Consider the following 20997-nt stretch of genomic DNA (forward strand, 5'->3'; position numbering starts at 1 on the left):
ATTTTAGTAATGTTAACACAAAATAAAAAATAAATATATTTATATTAAAAGTATATATATAATAGTAATTATATGTCTTTATAATATAATATAATATTCAAATTATTTAAACATAGTTAACAATCTAATAATTTTTTAATTTAAATATATTAATATCATTATATTAATAATTAGAGTAATCATATTTTTCATATATTTTTTAGTTTTTAACAAAAAAATTTACTTGTAAAGTTGGTAAAAATTATAAAATTTTAATTTAATTATTAAAATAATAATAAAATATTTATAAATAGTAATCAGATTCGAATAACGGGTACCCAATGAGTGATACCCAAACCCGATTCAGATAGTGAAATCACTATTCGAACCCTACCCAAATCTGTTTATAGAATACCCTAACCCGGTGTAACAGGATAAAATACTCGCGGGTACCCTATAATAGGGTAACCGTTGACATCCCTAAACCAAATACTGGGCAAGAGGTAACTGGCATCTTCTCCTTCCCATAAGAATTGAAGCAAGAGAGAGAATGGGTATAAAATCCAGTTAAGTGGATCCGTTTGTTGCTAGGCTAGCAGAATCTCAGAGTGTTTTGAAGTGAGCACGTGTTGATTTACCAAAATAGGGATTCAGTTTGATTTCTTATGATATACATACCAGACGGAGCTATTTACATGTCAAGGAAAAATGTTTCCGGTGGCTTTATGCAACGAAGAGCGCCTGCACCATCTACATCTAGCATCAAAAGAAATTACAAGAGCACGCCAGAAATTGTCTTCAATGCCTTTGAAGAAGTTATCCATCCAAAAGCTACTTAGTTCACAGTAAATAATTGAATTGGAATAAGGCAGAATTTCAGATTTATGTCAGAAAATAAATGGGTGAACCCATAATTCCTGTTTGGAGATTTAAGGCAAAACGAAGTTCAATCTAGTTTTAAAACTTCAGGGCATATGGTTGGACTTCATTTGAGGAAAGTACATGCGAGAAACAAGAAAACATACGCTACTAATGATGTTAACAATTCCAGTGTCCATGTTGGGTGAATTAGAACTGTTGGGATCATTGGAACAAAGATGGAACCACATATCCACCCAGTCGCAAGAGCACCCAGTCTGCAATGCAACAATTGAGTGAAAATAGCAGATCAGATTAAGAAAGAGAAAATAGGTATGTACAAGTAACACATGAAATAGAGTACTGGAAAATTTAAGTTTCATCCACTATTGCTTACCCAATAATGAATGCCCGAGCCAAGCTCTTTGTCTTTTCATTAAGGAAATATATGCAGGCTGCCAAAGATACTGCTACCTGCATATACAACAAAAAACAAACATTTTTTCAGTATAATGAATAAAGAAAAGAATCAAATACATCCATAGAAATGTGCAATTTAGCATAAAAACCTGACTTATTGAAGTCCCTTTTATTTTGTTTATTTACTACCATCACTATTATTCTTTCAATTTTCTTTTCTGGCTGGGACCTTTGACAACTAGTCAACAAAGCCATGATAGAAAAAATCATTCATAGGTGCTATGCACCGAAGCTCAAGTGAAATAGAGAGAACCGATTCATATGGCAGTCTCATTTAGTTTTGGGAAGGGGGAGCAGAATGGTGTGAATTCAAGTGGAGGAATCCATAACAGACATGAATTGACTAGTCCTTACAAATATGCAGCTTTCTATAAAAGAAGAAAAATGTAAAACTTCTGAAAACAGGAAGGGATAACCACCAAACTTGAATCACATTTAAAACACTTTAAACAAGTAGATGAGACTTACATAGCAGAGCCACATTAAACAAGTAGATGACCTAAATGTGGGAGTGAAATGTTATGTTTTCCAGCACCACATTAAATGAGTAAAATTATCCTTTTACCTAGAGGTATGCAGCATTCATGCAAGGTTTCAAGTTGGTAATCATCACAATAAAGGTAATGAAGAAAAGAACTGTAACAAACCTGAAAAGCAGGTCCACCTTCAGCAGAATTCATTATACTCCAGCCACCCATGAAGGCAAATAGGAATAATCTTCTGAAAATAACTTCCACGGGAGGAAGTTCCACAAAATTGAGCAAGTTCTTAATCCAAGGTGGAGACTCCTCTACTTTCTTCTTTAGCCGACTTTTCAAGTTTATCTTTGTTTTCTTTCTATGCTGGAAGCTGGCCATAAGTAGTTTCTCAAATGCAGCTTCAATTGATTCTTCACTTCTCTCATGTCCTGCATATTGTTCCAAGAGAAAATTGCGTGCTGACCAAATTTCTTCCTCTGAAGCATAAGGACTAATACCAAGCCGTTTATAGGGATCCCAAACTCTGATTCGAGGAAAAGTTGGAGCATTACCTAACAAAGAAGGATAAAGCACATTAGAAAAACTATATTTGACAGAAGGCAGTCAAAAATAAAAGGGTAATTTAAAGGGAACTGCCACCTAAAGCAGATTTTATAAGCATATATACCTACATACATCTCTCTTGTCTCAGTATCTGTGTCTGTGTGTGCATCTATATATGTAACAGCAAACCTGACTATTTTAATTCATTTCAAATCATTTCAATGCCTCCAGCGATATGTTCAATTTGATCATTCTTCTGGCATAGGGGGAGTATTGCAGCAGAGAAGAAGATAAAATGAATAAAACCATGTAACAACCACAACTAAATAAATAGCATTTCAAAAGGAACACCAGGTCTAGCCACATAAGTTTGACTACTTAAACAAGTACTTTTCTTACGATGGTAGATGCTCAATTCTCAATATATAAGCCACATAGTTAACAAAAATCTGGTAGGGCCCAAATGAATCTCACTGTGTTTGTATTGCATATTTGAAAGGGAAGAAAGTAATAACTTTACGCTTTTAGCCTTTGAGCACATTATCTACAGAAAGAAAAAAAAACTAAAAAGCAAAAATATACTTCCCTCCTAATTTGACAATAACACTGATTCACTTGACAGGTCTTTGTTTCAAAACAATGTCCTCAGCATATTTGATGTAAAAAGTTTAGCCTTAGGACAATTCTTATATATAGAAATGTCTAAAACGGACAAAAGAAAAGGGAGAAATATACTTCTGGAAGGGACAGACTGATGCAGGCACATCAAGAATTTTATTTTATTTAGTATTTTCGTTAGCTTAGGATTTTATTTTCTTTATTTTGTTTAGTTTGAGATTCTTTTTCCTATTTTTATTAGAATTTTAGTACTTTAAGTCTTTATTTAGGATTAAGATTACTATTTGATTAGGATTTATCTTAGTTATTATAAATAGGTATTTTAGGTAGAAGATTATTATTATCTTTTGTTATTTTTGAATATTTATTCAAGAGGTTTATTTGAAAACCCAATTATCTTTCTATTGTTCCAACACAATCAACCCTATTCTAGCCCTAATTGTTGAGTTCTAATTGCCCTAAACCTTTCGGCTACATCAAATGGTATTAGAGCAAACGATCTTATTATCCTATAAGGATTTATGTTAGGAGACTATGGTTGGTCGAGGCAGAGGTTGAGGTAAAGGCAATCAGCCCCAACAAGCTGAGTTGGTAGAAATGCGGAGAATGATTGATGACTTGACCCGGGCTGAGCAAGCCTTACAGCGTCAGGAACCAGTGAAAGCCCGAATGGAGAATCCGGAAGGTGACCACAACCCCCTTGAGATTCACAATCTTGAGGATGATGATGAATTTGAGAACGAGAACCCCTTTCATGAAGATAGACCCGTAAATCAAGCGGCAAGAGTTGGATTGGAGGGTCGGTTATTACATGCTCTTAATTTAAATGGTGGAGGAATCAGGATTGAAGTAACTGATTTTCATGAAAAATTTCATGCGGAGGAATATTTGGATTGGGAAGCTAGTTGGGAAAATTACTTTGAATGGAAACCTATGACAGAAAATTGAAAAGTGTTATATGTAAAGTTGAAATGGAAGGGTACTGCACTTCAATAGTGGAAGAGAGTTGAAGAGCAACGTGCACGACAAGGTAAGCTTAAAATCAGCACTTGGGAGCACATGAAAAGCAAATTACGCAAGCAATTTTTACCTGCTGATTATACTATGGAATTATATGAAAGGTTTTATTGTTTGAAACAAAATAACATGACTGTTGAGGAGTATACATCGGAGTTCAATAACCTATCAATTCGGGTTGGGTTAGCTAAGAGTAATGAACAAATTACTTCTCGTTATCTCGCTGATTTAAATCATTCTATTAGAGACGAAATGGGAGTAGTTCGTTTATACAACATTGAAGATGCTCGTCAATATGCATTATCAGCAGAAAAACGAGTTTCACGTTATGATGCTAGAAAGCCCTTATATGACATTGATTGGCAAAACGATTTTGGAGCAAGACAAGTTTATCAAACATCCCAACAAAATTATTGAGAGGCTACTACACCCAATAAAACTAATGGGGGTGCAATCAATGTTGTAAAGAACGATAAAGGCAAGAGTATGATGCCTTATGGTGGACAAAACAGTTCTGATTTTTCTACAAATAAAGGAGGCAGTAATTCCCATGTTCGATGTTTTACTTGTGGGGAGAAGGGTGTCCACAGAGAAAGGTGAACTTAGTAGAATTTAGCGAGGAATTAAAACCCATTTATGATAAGTATGACAAGGAAATAGAGGAAATTGATGTGTATCCTGTACAAGGTGAGTCCTTGGTGGTACGAAGAGTGATGACTACAACAATCAATGAGGAAGAAGAAGATTGGAAGAGGCGAAGTATTTTTCGCACACATGTTGTTTGTGAGGGTAAAGTGTGTGATCTCGTTATTGATGGAGGAAGCGTGCAAAATATTATTTCAAAAGAGGCGGCAGACAAATTAAAGCTTCCTACAAGCAAACATCCTCATCCATACAAGATTAGGTGGATAAAGAAAGGACACGAAGTACCAGTAACTACTCAATGTTTGGTGAAATTCACTATGGGAGGTAGCTTGGATGATAAGGCCTTATGTGATATTGTGCCAATGGATGTTGGTCATATTCTTGTTGGTAAACCTTGGTTGTATGATCACGATAGGGAACATAAGACGAAGCCAAATACCTATTCTTTCTACAAGGATAACAAGAGGTATACTTTATATCCACTTAAAGAAGAGATTAAGAAATCAGCAACTTCAAGCCCTACAAACAGCAAGATCAGCAAAATCACTGGGTATTTATCTGTTGAAAATTTTGGAGCTGAAGGTGGTAACGAAAAGGAATTGAAACAAGTAAATCCAACCACCTATGAGGAGTGTATTAAGGCCAACTCGTCGAAGCCGAGTTTTTCTAACCCGAGGGGACTGATGCAGGCGCATCAAGAATTTTATTTTATTTAGTATTTTCGTTAGCTTAGGATTTTATTTTCTTTATTTTGTTTAGTTTGAGATTCTTTTTCCTAGTTTTATTAGAATTTTAGTACTTTAAGTCTTTATTTAGGATTAGGATTACTATTTGATTAGGATTTATCTTAGTTATTATAAATAGGTATCTTAGGTAGAAGATTATTATTATCATCTTTTGTTATTTTTGAATATTTATTCAAGAAGTTTATTTGAAAACTCAATTACCTTTCTATTGTTCCAACACAATCAATTCTATTCTAACCTTAATTGTTGAGTTCTAATTGCCCTAAACCTTTCGGCTACATCAGACAGACTCAGTTTGTTAAAATGTTTTGTACAGCTTACACTTTCCTCCCTTCATTTTCTTTTAGTTCAACCAAACAATTTCACAGTAATGTAATATTACCCTTTATTTTCCTCTCAGAAAAACTAGTGTTAAGTTATAATACAATACTCCTGTAACACAATTGATTTTTCTCAAAGTGTGGCAGCACCAGCAAAGGAGGTCATCGAATCATTACTTATATTCATAGCATTGGTAGTAGAGTTGTAGTTAAGAGCGTTTCAAGTCACAAGACATTTACAACAGAAGTGACAAAGCAGTGGCAGGAAGCAGGAAGCTGGAATCAAAAAGTGACCTAGTAATGACCATAGCAGCAACTTAAATAACTATGCAATGATTGCGGCACGAAGATCATAGCAACACAATGATGAAGCCAGTAATAGCAAAGGTAAAACCAACAGCGTATGCATCCTCTAATAAGTAAATACTCAATTCCCAGCTCCATCATTAGGTTAAATGGTTCTTCACACCATAAATAACATCAATAGTTAATATCCACATAACAGTCCCTCATTAGATAATGAAGCAAACCATGCATTGACAGGATATAACATTTTTCCCAAAAAAAAAAAATTCCTCTTCCTTCTTTTGGCTCATCTCAACAGGGAGCTGGGTTTTCAGCCAAAACATCTAACTTTAACATACAATAATAGTTACTAAACTAGCAGGCCTATTTCTACAGGCAGAAAGAAACCTTCAAATACTGATAAGAGCTATCAGATACGGACTACCACTCTATCAGCATAAGTTCAGGACATCATTTTCAAGAATCCTGCTGATAGATGGTTGGTATTTTCCATGCTCAGAATATTTTAAGTAATTTACTATCATATTTACTTCAAAACAAGACCAACTTTGAGCCACAGTGAGAAGATAAATATTAGCAGAACCTAAGCACCAAATAAAACTAATACAGCAACAGAACCTCTATATAAAAATTGAGAATTTGAACAAATTCAATAAGAATTCAGACACGTAAAGCCTTATTTAAGCAAAGAAGTAAAATTACCTCCATAAGGCATATCCACGGCACATCTAGCGATTTTATGTCTTCTAAAAGTTGGGAAATACGTTATCCCATTCTTTGTATTCTGATTTTGACGACTGTAAACATTAACCCAAAAAATAATTCAAAATAAAATTCAACAAAAAGACCTAAATCATTAAACCAAAAAATTTAATCTAACTTAATTATAAACAAATTATTAGCATAAAAAAAAGACGAAATTGAAGGCTTACAGTTTGTGGCCTAGGAGAAGAGTGGAAAGAGTAGGGTTGGAGATCGACGACATTAAAATTTTCTGTAATTATTTAATGAACTTTGGAGGAAGTGAGAGTGAGAAGTTCTCCAGCAAAGGAAATGTTGTTGCCTGGGGTTGCCGGAGGCAAGAGGAGGAGCAGTTTTTTCAGGATTTTGTGTTTTATAGGAGGACATGGGCAAGGCCAGAAGGGGGAAAAAGACAGCATAGGAAACCGAACCGGCTTATTGGTGGGGTTTGTTTCGGTTCAAGTTGTAAAATTTTCCCATTTACTTGTCTAAACTAGCCCAAAGTCCAGAGAAAGCCCAAAAGTGAACAACAAAGAGCCTAAAAAAATTACGAAAAAAAAAAGCCTTAAATTCACTTATTAAATTAAGATATGACAGGCAAAGATTTTATTATAAATAGTTTGTTTTTTATAAGATAAGTAAGGGTGATCGTCAAAATCCACTAGAACTCGAAATAAGTATTAAAAATCTTATTCAATCCATTTCAAATCCGAATATAAAGTACTTGAATCTTATGATCAAATATCTACCGACACTCGTATGAAGCTAAGCTGTTGACATTTGATTTGTGAATATTTTGACACTCTTAAAACAAATAATATATTCATCCACTACTAATTTTGAACTTCTCTCAAATTAAATGTCCTCTTTTCAATGGCACAAAATTGAAACGAAAATAAATTGCATAAACTAATTCAGATTTTCAAGTTGAAAGCATAGCAAATGAATAGGGGAATTGGTTTTGCCTCTACTCTATAGTTATGAAGACTGGCAATGGCATTTCTTTCTCTTATCTTTTCATTACAGGAATGAAAAGCTTAATTTTTTTTTAAAAAAAAAAAAAGAGCAAAGCACAGAAATGATGGCCGGTCAATGCCTTATTTTCCCAATAGGTATCAAAAGCTCATACATGATCCAAAAAAAAAAAAAGGAAAGGTCATATGATTGTATCTAAGCAACAGTCAGAAGTAATATTTTTTTTTCCCTAATTATAGTTTAGAATTTTGGTCAACTTGAGCCAACTGCTTCCTCAAAACCCTCCTCATAACCTTATTAGAAGCTGTCCTTGGAAGAGCTGAGAGGGCCACAACATGAGAAACCTACATATTTACAATGTAATAAGGAATCAGGGATAGATTGCCTCATGTTTTTAAACAGCAAACCAACTTGGTGCAGAGATCAATTACCCTAAACAAAGGATTCAGATTCTTCTGAACTGCTGAATTGAAAGATTTTCTCAATTGATTCAAGTCTGGCGTTGCGTTATCCGGATCCTTAAAGACAACTGCAATTACCAACCGCTCAGGGCCGCCATCTGCTGGTGGCACTCCAATGGCAGCTGTCTCAAGTACACTGCTATCAACTGCATTACAGATGCGTTCAATCTCAACCGAACTAACCTGCTCAATCAGAGTAAAATCAGTCAGCATTTATGCATCAAAATGCAAAGATGGGTAAGACATTTCTCTCCGAAAGTGTGAAGGAACTTCAATAGTCTCTCCCTAGCGAAAATTATTATAGCTACCTGATTAACTTAAATAATTATGTTCTTTGTTAGAGGTGAAAATTCTTATGAATCTAAGAAGATGCATGGCACATTCAATTCCATGTTTAAGCATATTTCATACTAAGCATAAGGCAGTAATCAAGGTGCGTCCCCTAGAAAGGTGAGGTACTCGACTTTTGACAGTTTCAATAACCATAAATGAAGCTTGTTAACACCCAATTTAACACAGATATTTTGCACCCTAGTTGTATATTCATATAAATAATTCCATACAGGATTCTAAAGTGTTTATCTATTGCTGACCATTTGATGATTGAAATGAGAAATTTGTTTATTACATAAATTTGATGTAGGTCAATATAATTATAATACAGGTTTGGGCAAACAAATATACCTGTACCTCTAGTTTCATAACTGAATGCTTACAAATACACTTTTGGTTATTCTACTAACTATTTCAAACTTTGACTGTTTGCATCTCCAATTTGAGACTTGAAAGCTGAAACTTGTTTCAAATTCAACCAAACTTCATTTTCCATACATTGAGTATAACTCGAAAAAGAAACTTGATCAAATCAAACTAAACTCAATGTGACTCGAGAATTATAGAACTAGATTCAAGCTTGAACGTGAGAATCTCATTCTTGTAAAATAAATTATTTATTTATATTTACATACACATATATATGCACACACAAACACACACCTAGACATATATATATATATATTGTGCATAAATATATACCAAAATTTAAATACTTAATGAAGCTGGGAAATAGCTCAAGTTTAGTATCAGAGTACTCAAACTCAACTCAAACTGTTATTCTAGCTCTGCAATAAACAAGTCTAGCTTGAAATACTAGCAAGTAAAGCTCAATTAACTCACAAAAATAGCTTCACTATTCATACCCCTACAATTAGTATTAAAATCATTATGTGCAGTATTATCATTGAAACAACTGTTAACCATGTTTCCAGAAGCCACAAATTATTTTTTTCACCTCAGTTATTTTCCTTCTTTCCTGAATTTGGTTTGCTAAGTGTTTTTTTTCATTATGCGAGGTACCTACAACATTGGTTACTCAGTGAAAAGAATGGGGATCTTCCTACAGGTGAAATACTTAAACCTCAAACCACAGATTATATTCCATAGTGTCAAACAAATACCTTGATACCCCCAATATTCATCGTATCATCAGCACGACCATGTGCATGATAGTATCCTCTAGAGGTGCGTTCAAAGACATCCCCATGCCTTCGAAGAATCTGCAAAGGTAAATTCATACACAAAGGTTTAACTTGCAGGAGAATATAATAAAATGAAGGTGGGAAGGAAAATTGGTTTTACCTTTGACATTTCAAAAATCCATAAATTAAATTAGATAATAATAAACAACAATCAGAGCATTTTCTCACTAAATGGGTCGGCCACTTTCAATCTTATTGTGCCATTAGACTACAATTTGAGTAACTTAGAGACAAGATAAATGCACCAAAAGAAAAATGACGTTGACAGCAAAAATCTCACCAATCCATTCCACGAAGGCATTTCTTTAAAGTAAACATCGTAGTGACTAGCATTTAGCAGTGTACTTGAAGAACCAAACATAAGAGGCCCAAGCGCCAATTCTCCCATCCCTGGTGCATCCTGAGGCTGTGATTAAAAGAGTTGAAGAAATTAGTTGCATTTGACTTTATAGTTGGGAGCATATATGTAAAAATAAGTCAATTAGAGAAAGGATTTTTTTCATGTGAAATTAGTTGGCTGTAATCAGGACTACTGGCATATCAATTTAGAAGACAGAGAATTGTTCAATTGAAAATAAGAGAGTAGAATACAGTGAAATTCCCAAACCCTATCAAAGTTTCAACCATATCCTTAACCTTTCTAATTTAAGCAATTTGAATCCTGAACCGTTAAGATGAGCCACCTGTTGTGCAGTGTTAACAAGAAGGATGGAAAGAACCACATAAGATCATGTGTCAGTCCCACAAGCACCAAATGGAAGCCACACTTTTCTCCTGTATCCCTCTCTCTCTCTTCGGAGACACTCTCTCTCTCTCTCTCTATAACCTCCACAGTCAAAAATAAAACTGTGCCCAAGATCTCTTCCACCAACAGTCAAACCCGCTGAAGCGCAGAAGCACTGGCAAAACCAACCCCTTGAATCACCATCACAAAAACATCATATAAAACCCTTCTATTCACCATTATAGAAACCTAAAACCCAATTACAAAAAACCATCAAAGGCAAAGCACCACCAGAATTACCAAAAAAGCATTGGTACGGTCAACCACCACTGGCCCAAACAATAGACAGCCACTGAAACCATAACAAACTACTGAAACCACCAACACCACCAAACCAAAACACCTCGATCAGGGACAAAGTTATCAGCGATAGGAAATGTCCATGTTATACTCACAGCACCATACAATCAACAAGTCAACAGATAAAGGAATCCATTGATGTTGTAACCTGGGGTTAGGGATTTCAAATCTAAGAGGAGAAGAGAAGGAGAAGAAGAAAGATGAGAAAAGGAAACTGAATGGAAAGGAAAGACAAGAAAAGAGACTGTCACCATCATGGTGACAAGTACTAAATGGAGGAGACAATGGTTATAGAGAAGAGGTAAGGTCTAAGAAAACAGAAACTGAAAAGACGAAAGAAAGGGGAGGAAAAAAAAGAAGAAGAAAGTACAGGTTGTTGCCACCATTAAAAAGCGTTGCTGTTGATGACATAAGTAGTTTGAGAGAGAGAAAGGAGATAGTTTTAAAAGAAAAATGGAGAACCAGAAGTCCATAAAGGAAGCTGACAAAGCACTTACATGGTTCTTTCTGTTTATCATGATGGTTGAGAGTATGGTGCCATGAACTTATCTTAAAAAAGTTAAAAGCTTAGGATTGTAATTGCTACAATTGACAGGTTCAGACCAAATCAAAACTTTCTTAGAAATAGAAGGTCTATTGGTGTAGTTATAAATTTTGCTATGGAAGGCAATAAGCATGTATAATTCTTAATTCCTCATAAAGTAATGCATTTGATACGAAAGAATGGGGTGGAGGGGAATGCATGATATGATTGCAAGCACAAGCCTACCAGAAATGTATAGTGTGACTATATATTGCAGTTTACTTGCTTACACATGAATGGGAATTGGGTTGGTCCTTACAATAAGATGGCCATCATCACCAAGAATAAACAAACGGCAACCCATAGCTGGTGTACTAAACGCAGCCAATGACTGGGGCTGTAGAAATGATCCAGAAACAAAACCACCACCAATTTCAGTGCCACCACAATATTCAATGATAGGTTTGTAGCAAGCTCTCCCCATCAGCCATAGGTATTCATCTACATTAGATGCTTCACCAGTGGAGCTGAAGCAACTGCCAGTTTCAGAAAAACAGCAAAGAAATCAGGAAAGAATCAATATTGGAATAAAATCCATAGCAGGTAAACTTTCTAATAGAAAAAACAAATCCTGATATAAGTGAATGTCTATATTCTCCCAAGTGATTTGATCATGCGAAGAACAAACAAGCTAGAGTAAAAATGAACTTACACTTACCGGATGGATGACCAATCATAGCCAGCTACACAGTTTGTACTTTTCCAAGCCCGGACAATGCTAGGGATGACACCAAGCATTGTCACTTTTGCATCCTAGACAAGTTTAGTGAACATAAATAAGTCCCCAGATGTATAAATATAAATTTCAGAACTCTATTTATTTCCAAGTCCATCTTCTACGTATGCATGTGTTTAATCCTCATCTATAAAGGGGATAGAAAAAATTTCCATGCATGAAACAAGCCAACTTCAATTTTAAAATAAAGGTGTACAGAATTTTTCACAGATAGCTGTTTGGAAGACAATAGACCTAACTATGGTTTGGCTTTGTTTTTTCCTAGGTGCAGTATGAGGAAGAATTTTAACCACTAATAATATCCAAAGGGAAAAAAGTCATCTCAAACATGCGTTTGTTGTGCAGAGCACCAGCTGAAATCAGTCATCATCTTCTTTTGAGCTATTCTTGAACAAGGCAGCCTTATTATTAGCCTTGCAATGTTAGGCATAACTTGGGTAGAGTCAGGCTCAATTTAAATGGAGCTATGAGCAACAAGGTTTAGACAGTCTTGTATAGGAATGGGAAATGTGATAGATTTGGTTCCTCCCTCTATATTTTAACAGTTGAAAAAGAGTTTTTGATGGGGAAGAATTAGCCATACAAAAAATTATGGGAAGTTGATTTCGTTTCATATATTTGGTCCAATGGGTAGAACTTCAGAGAAGTATGGGATATACTGATATTTTTTATCTTTTAATCTGTAAATAATAGCCTTTTGCTTGGCTTGGCACTCCCTTTGTGCCTCTTTACTGTTTTTTGTTTGTTCATCTATCCAGAAAAGAAAAAAAAATTAATATACATGCCATGATATCTTTAAGCAGATTGCGTCCATATCATTCAACTGGCTACTGTATCTTCTCTGTATAATAGTTTTTGGCCAAGGATGTCCAGCAGAAGAAGAAGCAGATTAATTGTAATTGAATGGTTTAACGAGAACTTCTACTGCATCAACTGCAGTTTGACATTTAATATGTAAAGATTCTATAAGCTGATTATATGAGTTGAGGTTTGTCATACTTTAGTTAAACAACAATGGAAAAATACCATGCTGACAACATTGACAAAAATTACTACCTGTACAAACTTGGCCAAGCCAGAACTGAGGGGAGACCCATTATAGAGCGCCATGGAAGCCCCATTTAACAATGAAGCATATACTAACCAAGGTCCCATCATCCATCCAAGGTTTGTAGGCCAAGCAACAATATCGCCACTGTGGATGTCCATGTGGCACCATGCATCTGCAGCAGCTTTTAAAGGAGTCACATGGGTCCATGGGATTGCCTTTGGCTCACCTACACAAGAAAACAAGCTCACTTAAGCCAGCTGATAGCAATTTTCTGACCTCTTCCAGATTAAGTTATGGAATATGAGTAGTGTGAAATAAACATAAATATTAACTTCTAGGTCTTATCCTTACTACTGTCCGTTGGTTTGACAACCTTGACATCAGACTAACACTATCAGTTGACCAAATTTCCACAATAATTTCAGTTCTTTGTCTTGATATGTGACCCTACTTTTGGGCCTTACCAGGTTATCAGTTGGCATGGGATTCTGCATTGAAAGCACCACATGTAGCCAAGGAACAACAAGGGCACCAGACAGAAAACGAAAAAAATCTCAGTGGCAAACACACAAAACTACCATGCCTGACAATATCTCAGGACATCACAGTAAGTTTTTCCTTCACTTCTCTCATACTGATCACCAAAAATATGCAATTAATTTCTTGAATCTAAGGGGTATACACCCACAAATAAAATACGTAGGTGAGATTGCTTTGAATGATCATCAAGCAAACACAAAAGAGTTACCATTAGTTACATTTAAGACACTGCACCAAGATATTTCTCATGCTAGGAGCCATCTGGAAATTTTCTATGACAGTACATTCAATATTTAACCAAAACTACATCCATTCCACCACGCAGGACTTACAAATTACACTATACCCATGTTTTTAGGCCACCAGTTATCATGAAATACATAGAAAATACCATTTTGTTTGTAAGAAAGGAATGACAAGAGATAAGAAAGATTTATGAGGTTAAGTTCCATTCTTGAAGTTACCTGTAGTTCCAGATGAGAAAAGAACATTTGTAAATGCTTCTACAGGTTGTTCCACTGCCTCAAACACATCTCCTCTGCAGTTTGAGTTTTTTTTTTTTTTTTAAAATGAAAAACAAAAGGAGGCAGATATAGCACAAGTATTAGAGTCTTGGTGAAATATTACATGCAATCAGATGAAAAAATTGCCAATCATGTGATTTTCTGATGAATACAACATGTTGCAATAATATCAACCACTTAACTAGCCAATAAGAAAACAGGGCCAGAAGTTGATCAATTTCATCTACTTTGTCTCAATAATACCAATTTTTATAATATCTCAAGTTTATGTCTTTTCCTAGGACATTACTTTGAGTGTTTCAGATATGTAGTTTCAGGAAAGCTACTAGAAAGAGTTGCTCATGAAGATTGTAGTTCAACATCCAAGCATGCCCATTGCTTAACAGCTATCTTGATTAGGAAGGCACACTGCATAACCATCCAAGCCCAACAAACATCTCCTTCATTCCAATTAGGAAAATTTTATAACACATAATCATTCCTACAGCAGGAATCGTATAAACCCAAACTGACAGTAAATATACAAGTTCTCTAACCATAAAGTAAATACCCTTACCACCATCATTCTGGCCATCCCTTCCAAAATGCCATGTCTTGGTTAATTAAAATAAAAAAAAGAAATCGTATCATTTCAGCTATGGAGAAATAATGAAAGGTATTGAATAGACAATCAATCAGATATGGCTTTGAAGCAAGCTATACAATCTTCAATATATTTTTCCTGAAGAAAAATGAAGGTCGAATATACAGAGCCATGGATGGCCATAGATATTAATCAACAAGATAGCAGTAGATTAGCCAGAAGTAACAGAATGCTTACTTGAGTTTTCTGACTCTTTCCAGAAAATCAGACCATGAAATATCACCATCACGCAACTTGGCGCTGCAACTAAAGCCTCTGGCTGGGATAACAATGGCCATAGGTGCCTCAGCTTCCACAACTCTACTGCAGAATGGAAGCTATACTGTTAGACAACTGCCATTAGAAACTAGAAATATGAATAAAGGAACACACTACCTTAAATAGTTGAGTTAAAAGTTTAAAGAATTTCACCTGTACAAAGGGATGCTTTTTTCACCGCGAATAATAAGATCCTGAGATAAAAGTGACAAAGGAATTAAAATGACAAGAGCAAGTAAATATACATGAGAGGGATGTGGAAAGACTAAAAAAGCGGCAAAAACATAAGGACTAAGACAAAGATGAGAGACTTACTAAAGGAAGATCCACAAAATAATATCAGATGAGATCGTGAAAAATTTCCAGACAAAATTGTGATGAAAATATGATTTAACAAGAGATAAAGACCAAAAAGTTTAAAACAAAAAGGAAAAAAAGAAGAAAATTGTTAACAAATATATTTGTTTATGTCAGTCCCATTTCCCACTACCCAATTTAAAGTTTTTTTTTCCTATAGCGCTACCTAGAGACCTTATTGAGGTCCTAAACTTGATTTCTCAGCAAATTTAAGACTAGTTGGTCATTTTCATTAAAATTAAGATCAATGAGATTTAGCCAGCATGTACACTGAAAGAGAGTTTTCTAGCTATCAAACTGGCTCAACAACCCCATTTACCAAAATCCATAAAAAATCTAGGACTGCTTTTCATCACTCTCTCTCTGTGTACAAAAGCCTCTTTTTATGGGAAGACATCATATAGCTTTCTAAAGCACCTTAGTCTGTTTAATTCATTAAAAATTTCTGAGAAAATGATATTCAAGAAAAAGGCCAAAAGAAAGAAACATAAAGTTGGAGATTTTCTTTGTTTAATTTAATGTCAAAAAAATAGAAAACTAAACTATTTATATATCAATAGATTAAAAAAAAACTTATTTTCCTTTTTATGTTTACTGTTTTTCTTCTTTTCAAAATTTCGTTCAAATTTTTTTCCTCAATATTTTCTGCAAGCCAAACATAACCTTAATAGGTTGAATGAAAAGATAAAAAACAAAAAGGAATTATTAATTTCTCTCACAATTTCTTTCATCAAATAACCACTCACCAAAAAGCATGTGCTCAATATAAATAAGTGAAAATCTAACATTTTGTTTTTCACAATAATATCTAACAAAATCAAATAACTGGGGAAATTTCACAAATGGTAATGCATGCCACTCAATGGCAAACAAAAATTTATGTTGTGGTCAAAGATAGCTCCTTAAACAATGCCTAGAATTTGAGCTCCTAGTCACATGAAAACCTTCAATGAGGTAACACATATATGCATGCCCATTCAGCAGAAGCTAGCACCTAACCATGATGGACATAATCTCTGACACAAATCATTTGAACTTTGGACAACTTTCGGATGCCTGAAAATGTTTCCCTGAACATCTAGTTAAAAATTATGATGGGGAGGAAGAAGGCATCTTTGTTCATGCTATTTACTATCTGAAATGGTAAGTTTACATCTAAAGATCATCTAAGTGAATATGCAATTTTCCATCCATAATAAAGCCCACAATGGAGGCCTCTGTTGTGTAGAACTCATTCGCAATAACAAAAGTCACGGAAGCATGAAAGAGCATAAACTCCTAAAGCACAAGTTGCTATTATTCAGAAGAAATTGTAAAGATATGAAACAAGGATTCACAGTCTGGTGAAAGGAAAAAGGACAACAACCTGAGTAAAAATGGCTTTTGCTTCTGATATTTTAAGCCTTGTTGATATTTCAAGAGGAGCAAAACTGTCAGCAATGGATACAACTATATAGCCTGCTAGAACAATTGCGAGGTAGATAATTACAGAGTAGACATTCATCGGCATATCAATTGCAATTGCAGATCCTCTCTCCAAGCCCAGAGCATTGAGAGCATGTGCAACTAACCTACAAATTAGAACAATAAAGGACTGCTGGTTAATATAATATCAAGAGTTGGAAGGGACTACCGGTTAATATGATATTAAAAGTTGGTCGAAGTACACAGAAGAAGCATTTCAATTACAATAACAAGACCTCTTCAGTTATCAAATTCAATAAGTCTGACTCCATATAACATTAAGAGCCTATTTGATCCACAGACCTACTAAGTAGAATCAATCAACCAATATTCAAAATCACACGCAGTAAGTGCATAATACAAAAAATAATTATTGAATTCATTGAAGGAGCACACCAATTTGGCTAAAAATCCTTCAAAACTACAAGACAACTCTAAGAATACTTCAATCAGTCATTCAGCCTTGGGAGGAATCTTCCTTTCAAGATATATGGAGAAGATTTCAAAACAAATTATGTAAACTGTAAAAAAAAAAAGAAAAAAAAAGGCATCTGTTGACAAACAACTGCATCTATAAGGTGAAGAGCAGCATACCAAACCTCCAGTTGCAATTCCTTAAGTGTCATGCTCTTCACAGGCAGATCATCATCTCCCTCATCACGCCATCTTATTACTATATCATCCAAACCTCTCTTACTATTAACAATCAAGCAGTTCTTTGCAGGGTTCACAAAAGCTCCAGGAAGCCATTTACCACCTGGATTCAATATGCGGCTTTCTTCAGATGTGCTCTCATGTAAGATACAATCAGGAGGTACCGAAAAATTTACACACATTTCATCCAATACAGTTTTCCAATAAACCTGGCATATCAAGATATAGGAAACAATATATGCTTAATAATAATCCAGTATTCAAATTGTCCAATACATTTATATATTTTAAAGAAATGTGACCTTGGAGCCATAACAGTTATACCTCGGGGTTTGAGACTGAAAATTCCTGAAGATGAGAGAAACTTGATATGGGATCCTTGTACTTGGAGCCCAAAAATTCTTTTCCATGCTTCTCCAACAGAAGGCCAACATTTGTTAACAGTGCACTCTCCCTATCCATATACAGATCAGCAAAATTAAGCATGATAACAGTATTAATAAAACAAAAAAAATATCAAAAGAATAAAAATCAGGAAACAAAGAAAAAAAAACAGATGCTGAAAAAATACATAAGCGTCAATGGCTGCTCAAATGACAATTTTGGTCAAACATTTTTATTCTAACATGTAAATAAAGGAGAAATTTTATTTAAACCCGCTCCATCATCTAGTTCAAGCTATTATAGGGTAGCCATTGGATTCGACAAGTTTCCATTCTTCAAGAAGAAAAAATATCAATTAATTAAAATGGACTATTGTGTTTCTCCTCGTACATTAAATTTTATACTTTACTCCATTCTATCTAAGAAATATAATTTTCACTGCAAATGAGTCTATTTTTTTTCTTTCATTTTTCTTCTCGGTGGATTTTGAAGCATTGCTTTTTGCAGTTGGAGTACAACTTACTCATTCAGTTGACAGTTACAAAAAACTATTGATTCTATTTAAATCCAAACCTATTGAGCTTTTTTGCTGTTTGCATACAAAATTGAATTGAATCATTAGAAAATTGAACTCATTAATTTTCATGATTGCCAGTATGCACCAAGGTAGCCGTGTTATTAAAATTTTTTCCACTTCTTTTTATTTATTCATGCACTTTCAGCTAAACAAATAGGATTATAATTTTCTCTTTTTCTTTTTCTTATATTTACTTTATTTGCAAAAGCATAAGCAATAACTTGAAGATCAAAGTAAAGTGAAAAAGAGAAAAAAGGAGAATCCTTACGGATCGGGCATCCAAGCAGGCGGGTCGGGGCCGAAGTCTTTGTAGCAACCATAGTACATCATCTGATGAAGAGAGAAAGGGAGATTAGGAGTAAGGACATGTTTGGAAATTCTATTCCAACTCTCCGGCGTGGCAGCTCCATAACCATCAACGATCTCCGTGACCTTTCGGTAAATTTCTTCTGCCAGTTGAGACGATATCCCCGACGCTTCGATATCATTAACGGTGACGGAATCCAAAGATTTGTACACCATTTTTGCTTTGTTTTTTGAACTCAAAAGTGAAGGAAAGAGTGAGATTTTTATAGCATGTTTGGTTGGCCATTCCCTTTTATTCTCAAGAAATTTTTATTTTTTTGTTTGGTTGAAAAATGATCTAAAAATAGCCCATTTCTATGAAATGACTATTCTTCAAAATCTTTCCAAATCAAGAAATAGTTAATAAAAAATAAATTTAAAAATTAATAAAGATAAAAATATCCTTTACAAATTTAAAAATTTACAATTTTATTAATATAAAATATTATTTTTCTCTCTCTCTTCTTTCTCTCACTTAATTTCAATTTTTAATAAAATATTAATATTAAATTATAAATAAAATATTAATATTTAAATTATCAATTATTAATAAAATAAATTATAAATTATTCCTATTTAAAAACAAAATAAATTAAAAATAAATAAACATAATATTATTTAAATTAGATAAATAATATTAATAATTAAATCATCAATTATTAATATTTAAATAAATTACCAATTATTAATATTTAAAAAATAAAATAAAAAATTAATCATAATAAAATTTAAATTAAATAAAATATTAATATTTAAATTATCTATTATTCATATTTTAAATAAATAATCAATTATTAATTTTTAAAAATAAAATAAAATAAAATAATTGATCATCATAATGTTTAAATTAAATAAAATGTTAATATTTTAAAATATAAATAAATATTAATATTGAAATTATCAATTATTAATATTTTAAATAAATTATTAATTATTAATATTTTAAAAATAAAATAAAATAAAAATTAATCATAATAATATTTAAATTAAATAAATGTTAATATTTAAATAATTAATTATTAATATTTTAATTAAATTCTAGATTATTAATATTTAAAAAATCTAATAAAAATAAAATATCACATAAATAATAAAAGGTGTTTTTATCTTTTTATTTTCTATTCCTTTCTTATTCCAAAATTATTGTTAGTAACCAAACACTACAATAAGTCATAATAATTATTCATGTTCTATTCCCTTTATCATACCAAATTAAGTAATAATTATTTTATTTTATTCCTACTTCATTCTATTCCCACATAATAACTATTCTATTCCATTCCTCTCTATTCCGCCAACCAAACGTACCATTAGTGAATAAACTGATAAGGCTGATTTTGCTTTGAAAGTTTTTGACGTATACTCCTAAAACGACGTCTTTTTCAAATTTTGTTCCTTCCTCTGATAATTTACTTTGCTTAGTCACCTGTCTTTTATTTTTAATTTTTTATATAAGGTAGAGTGGTTGAAATGTCTGATGTGGTAGTTGCTGGCAAGCTAATCGTCAATTTGTCTATATAATTAGTAATAATTTGATTATTTGGTAACTCACAACTAACTAATAATTACAATATATTGTTTAATGATTGTAATTTAGACAACCATTGTTGTAAAGTTCCAATATTATATATATATATACATATATATTAAATTTTGTTCCACTTTTTAATGTTTTGAGTACTATAAAACATGATAGAAGTGTGTAAATAGTCTATTTAATTTATTTGATAAAATATTTTTTTTAAGTTGAATTAATTTAATTAATTATATATTAACCTAACAGATTGAATAATTTAAGAAAATGGATAAATGTATATTAGATTAGAATCATTCGATGAAAATTCAAATGAAAGGAAACTATGAAGAAATTTAGGGTTTGGTTTGTATTCCCTTATTATCCTCGTCAAATTTAAAAAATTTTTTAAAAATAATTGTTTAAAATTACTTCAATAAAATAAAAATAATCTTTTACTATTAAATTGGATAAACTGTCCATTTATATGGGTTAATCACAATAACATGATTAACTTGATTAATTAAATATTTTAAAGGTATTAACTAAGTTTAACACATTTAACGAAACATGATAAG

General features: G+C 33.2%; 2 protein-coding genes across 2 annotated transcripts; both read right to left on the minus strand.

Annotated features, from left to right (window-relative positions):
• Nucleotides 1–832: 832 nt before the first annotated feature.
• On the minus strand, nt 833–7086 carry CDF1 (cell growth defect factor-like protein (DUF3353)). Its single transcript, XM_007037678.3, has 5 exons — nt 6924–7086; nt 6694–6788; nt 1965–2347; nt 1235–1311; nt 833–1115 (listed from the first exon to the last, which is right to left on the minus strand). The coding sequence occupies exons 1-5, from the start codon at nt 6974–6976 to the stop codon at nt 965–967; spliced, it is 759 nt and encodes a 252-aa protein (XP_007037740.3). The 5' UTR covers nt 6977–7086; the 3' UTR covers nt 833–964.
• Nucleotides 7087–7811: 725 nt separating this feature from the next.
• AAE17 (acyl-activating enzyme 17) lies at nt 7812–19161 on the minus strand. The gene is made up of 14 exons (XM_018118256.2): nt 18830–19161; nt 17925–18054; nt 17541–17809; nt 16849–17053; nt 15279–15319; nt 15045–15170; nt 14165–14238; nt 13166–13386; nt 12032–12126; nt 11633–11849; nt 9987–10112; nt 9626–9724; nt 8139–8351; nt 7812–8051 (listed from the first exon to the last, which is right to left on the minus strand). Exons 1-14 carry the CDS (start codon nt 19081–19083, stop codon nt 7941–7943), a joined length of 2181 nt encoding a protein of 726 aa, XP_017973745.2. The 5' UTR covers nt 19084–19161; the 3' UTR covers nt 7812–7940.
• Nucleotides 19162–20997: the final 1836 nt, after the last annotated feature.

Source organism: Theobroma cacao, chromosome 3 (genome assembly GCF_053813885.1).
Source record: "Theobroma cacao isolate CCN51 chromosome 3, ASM5381388v1, whole genome shotgun sequence".
NCBI lineage: Eukaryota > Viridiplantae > Streptophyta > Magnoliopsida > Malvales > Malvaceae > Theobroma > Theobroma cacao.

Excerpts from the sequence above, each read along its gene's own strand:
- AAE17 (XM_018118256.2), bottom strand. The coding sequence starts at position 19,083 with ATGGTGTACAAATCTTTGGATTCCGTCACCGTTAATGATATCGAAGCG. Across the intron at positions 18,055-18,829 it reads CCTGCTTGGATGCCCGATCC|GGAGAGTGCACTGTTAACAA; the intron begins GTAAGGATTCTC and ends GTATATGGATAG. Across the intron at positions 14,239-15,044 it reads GAAAGAGTCAGAAAACTCAA|AGGAGATGTGTTTGAGGCAG; the intron begins GTAAGCATTCTG and ends CTCAAACTGCAG.
- CDF1 (XM_007037678.3), bottom strand. The coding sequence starts at position 6,976 with ATGTCGTCGATCTCCAACCCTACTCTTTCCACTCTTCTCCTAGGCCAC. Across the intron at positions 2,348-6,693 it reads CGTGGATATGCCTTATGGAG|GTAATGCTCCAACTTTTCCT; the intron begins GTAATTTTACTT and ends CTTCTTTGTTAG. Across the intron at positions 1,312-1,964 it reads AAGGTGGACCTGCTTTTCAG|GTAGCAGTATCTTTGGCAGC; the intron begins GTTTGTTACAGT and ends TTGTATATGCAG.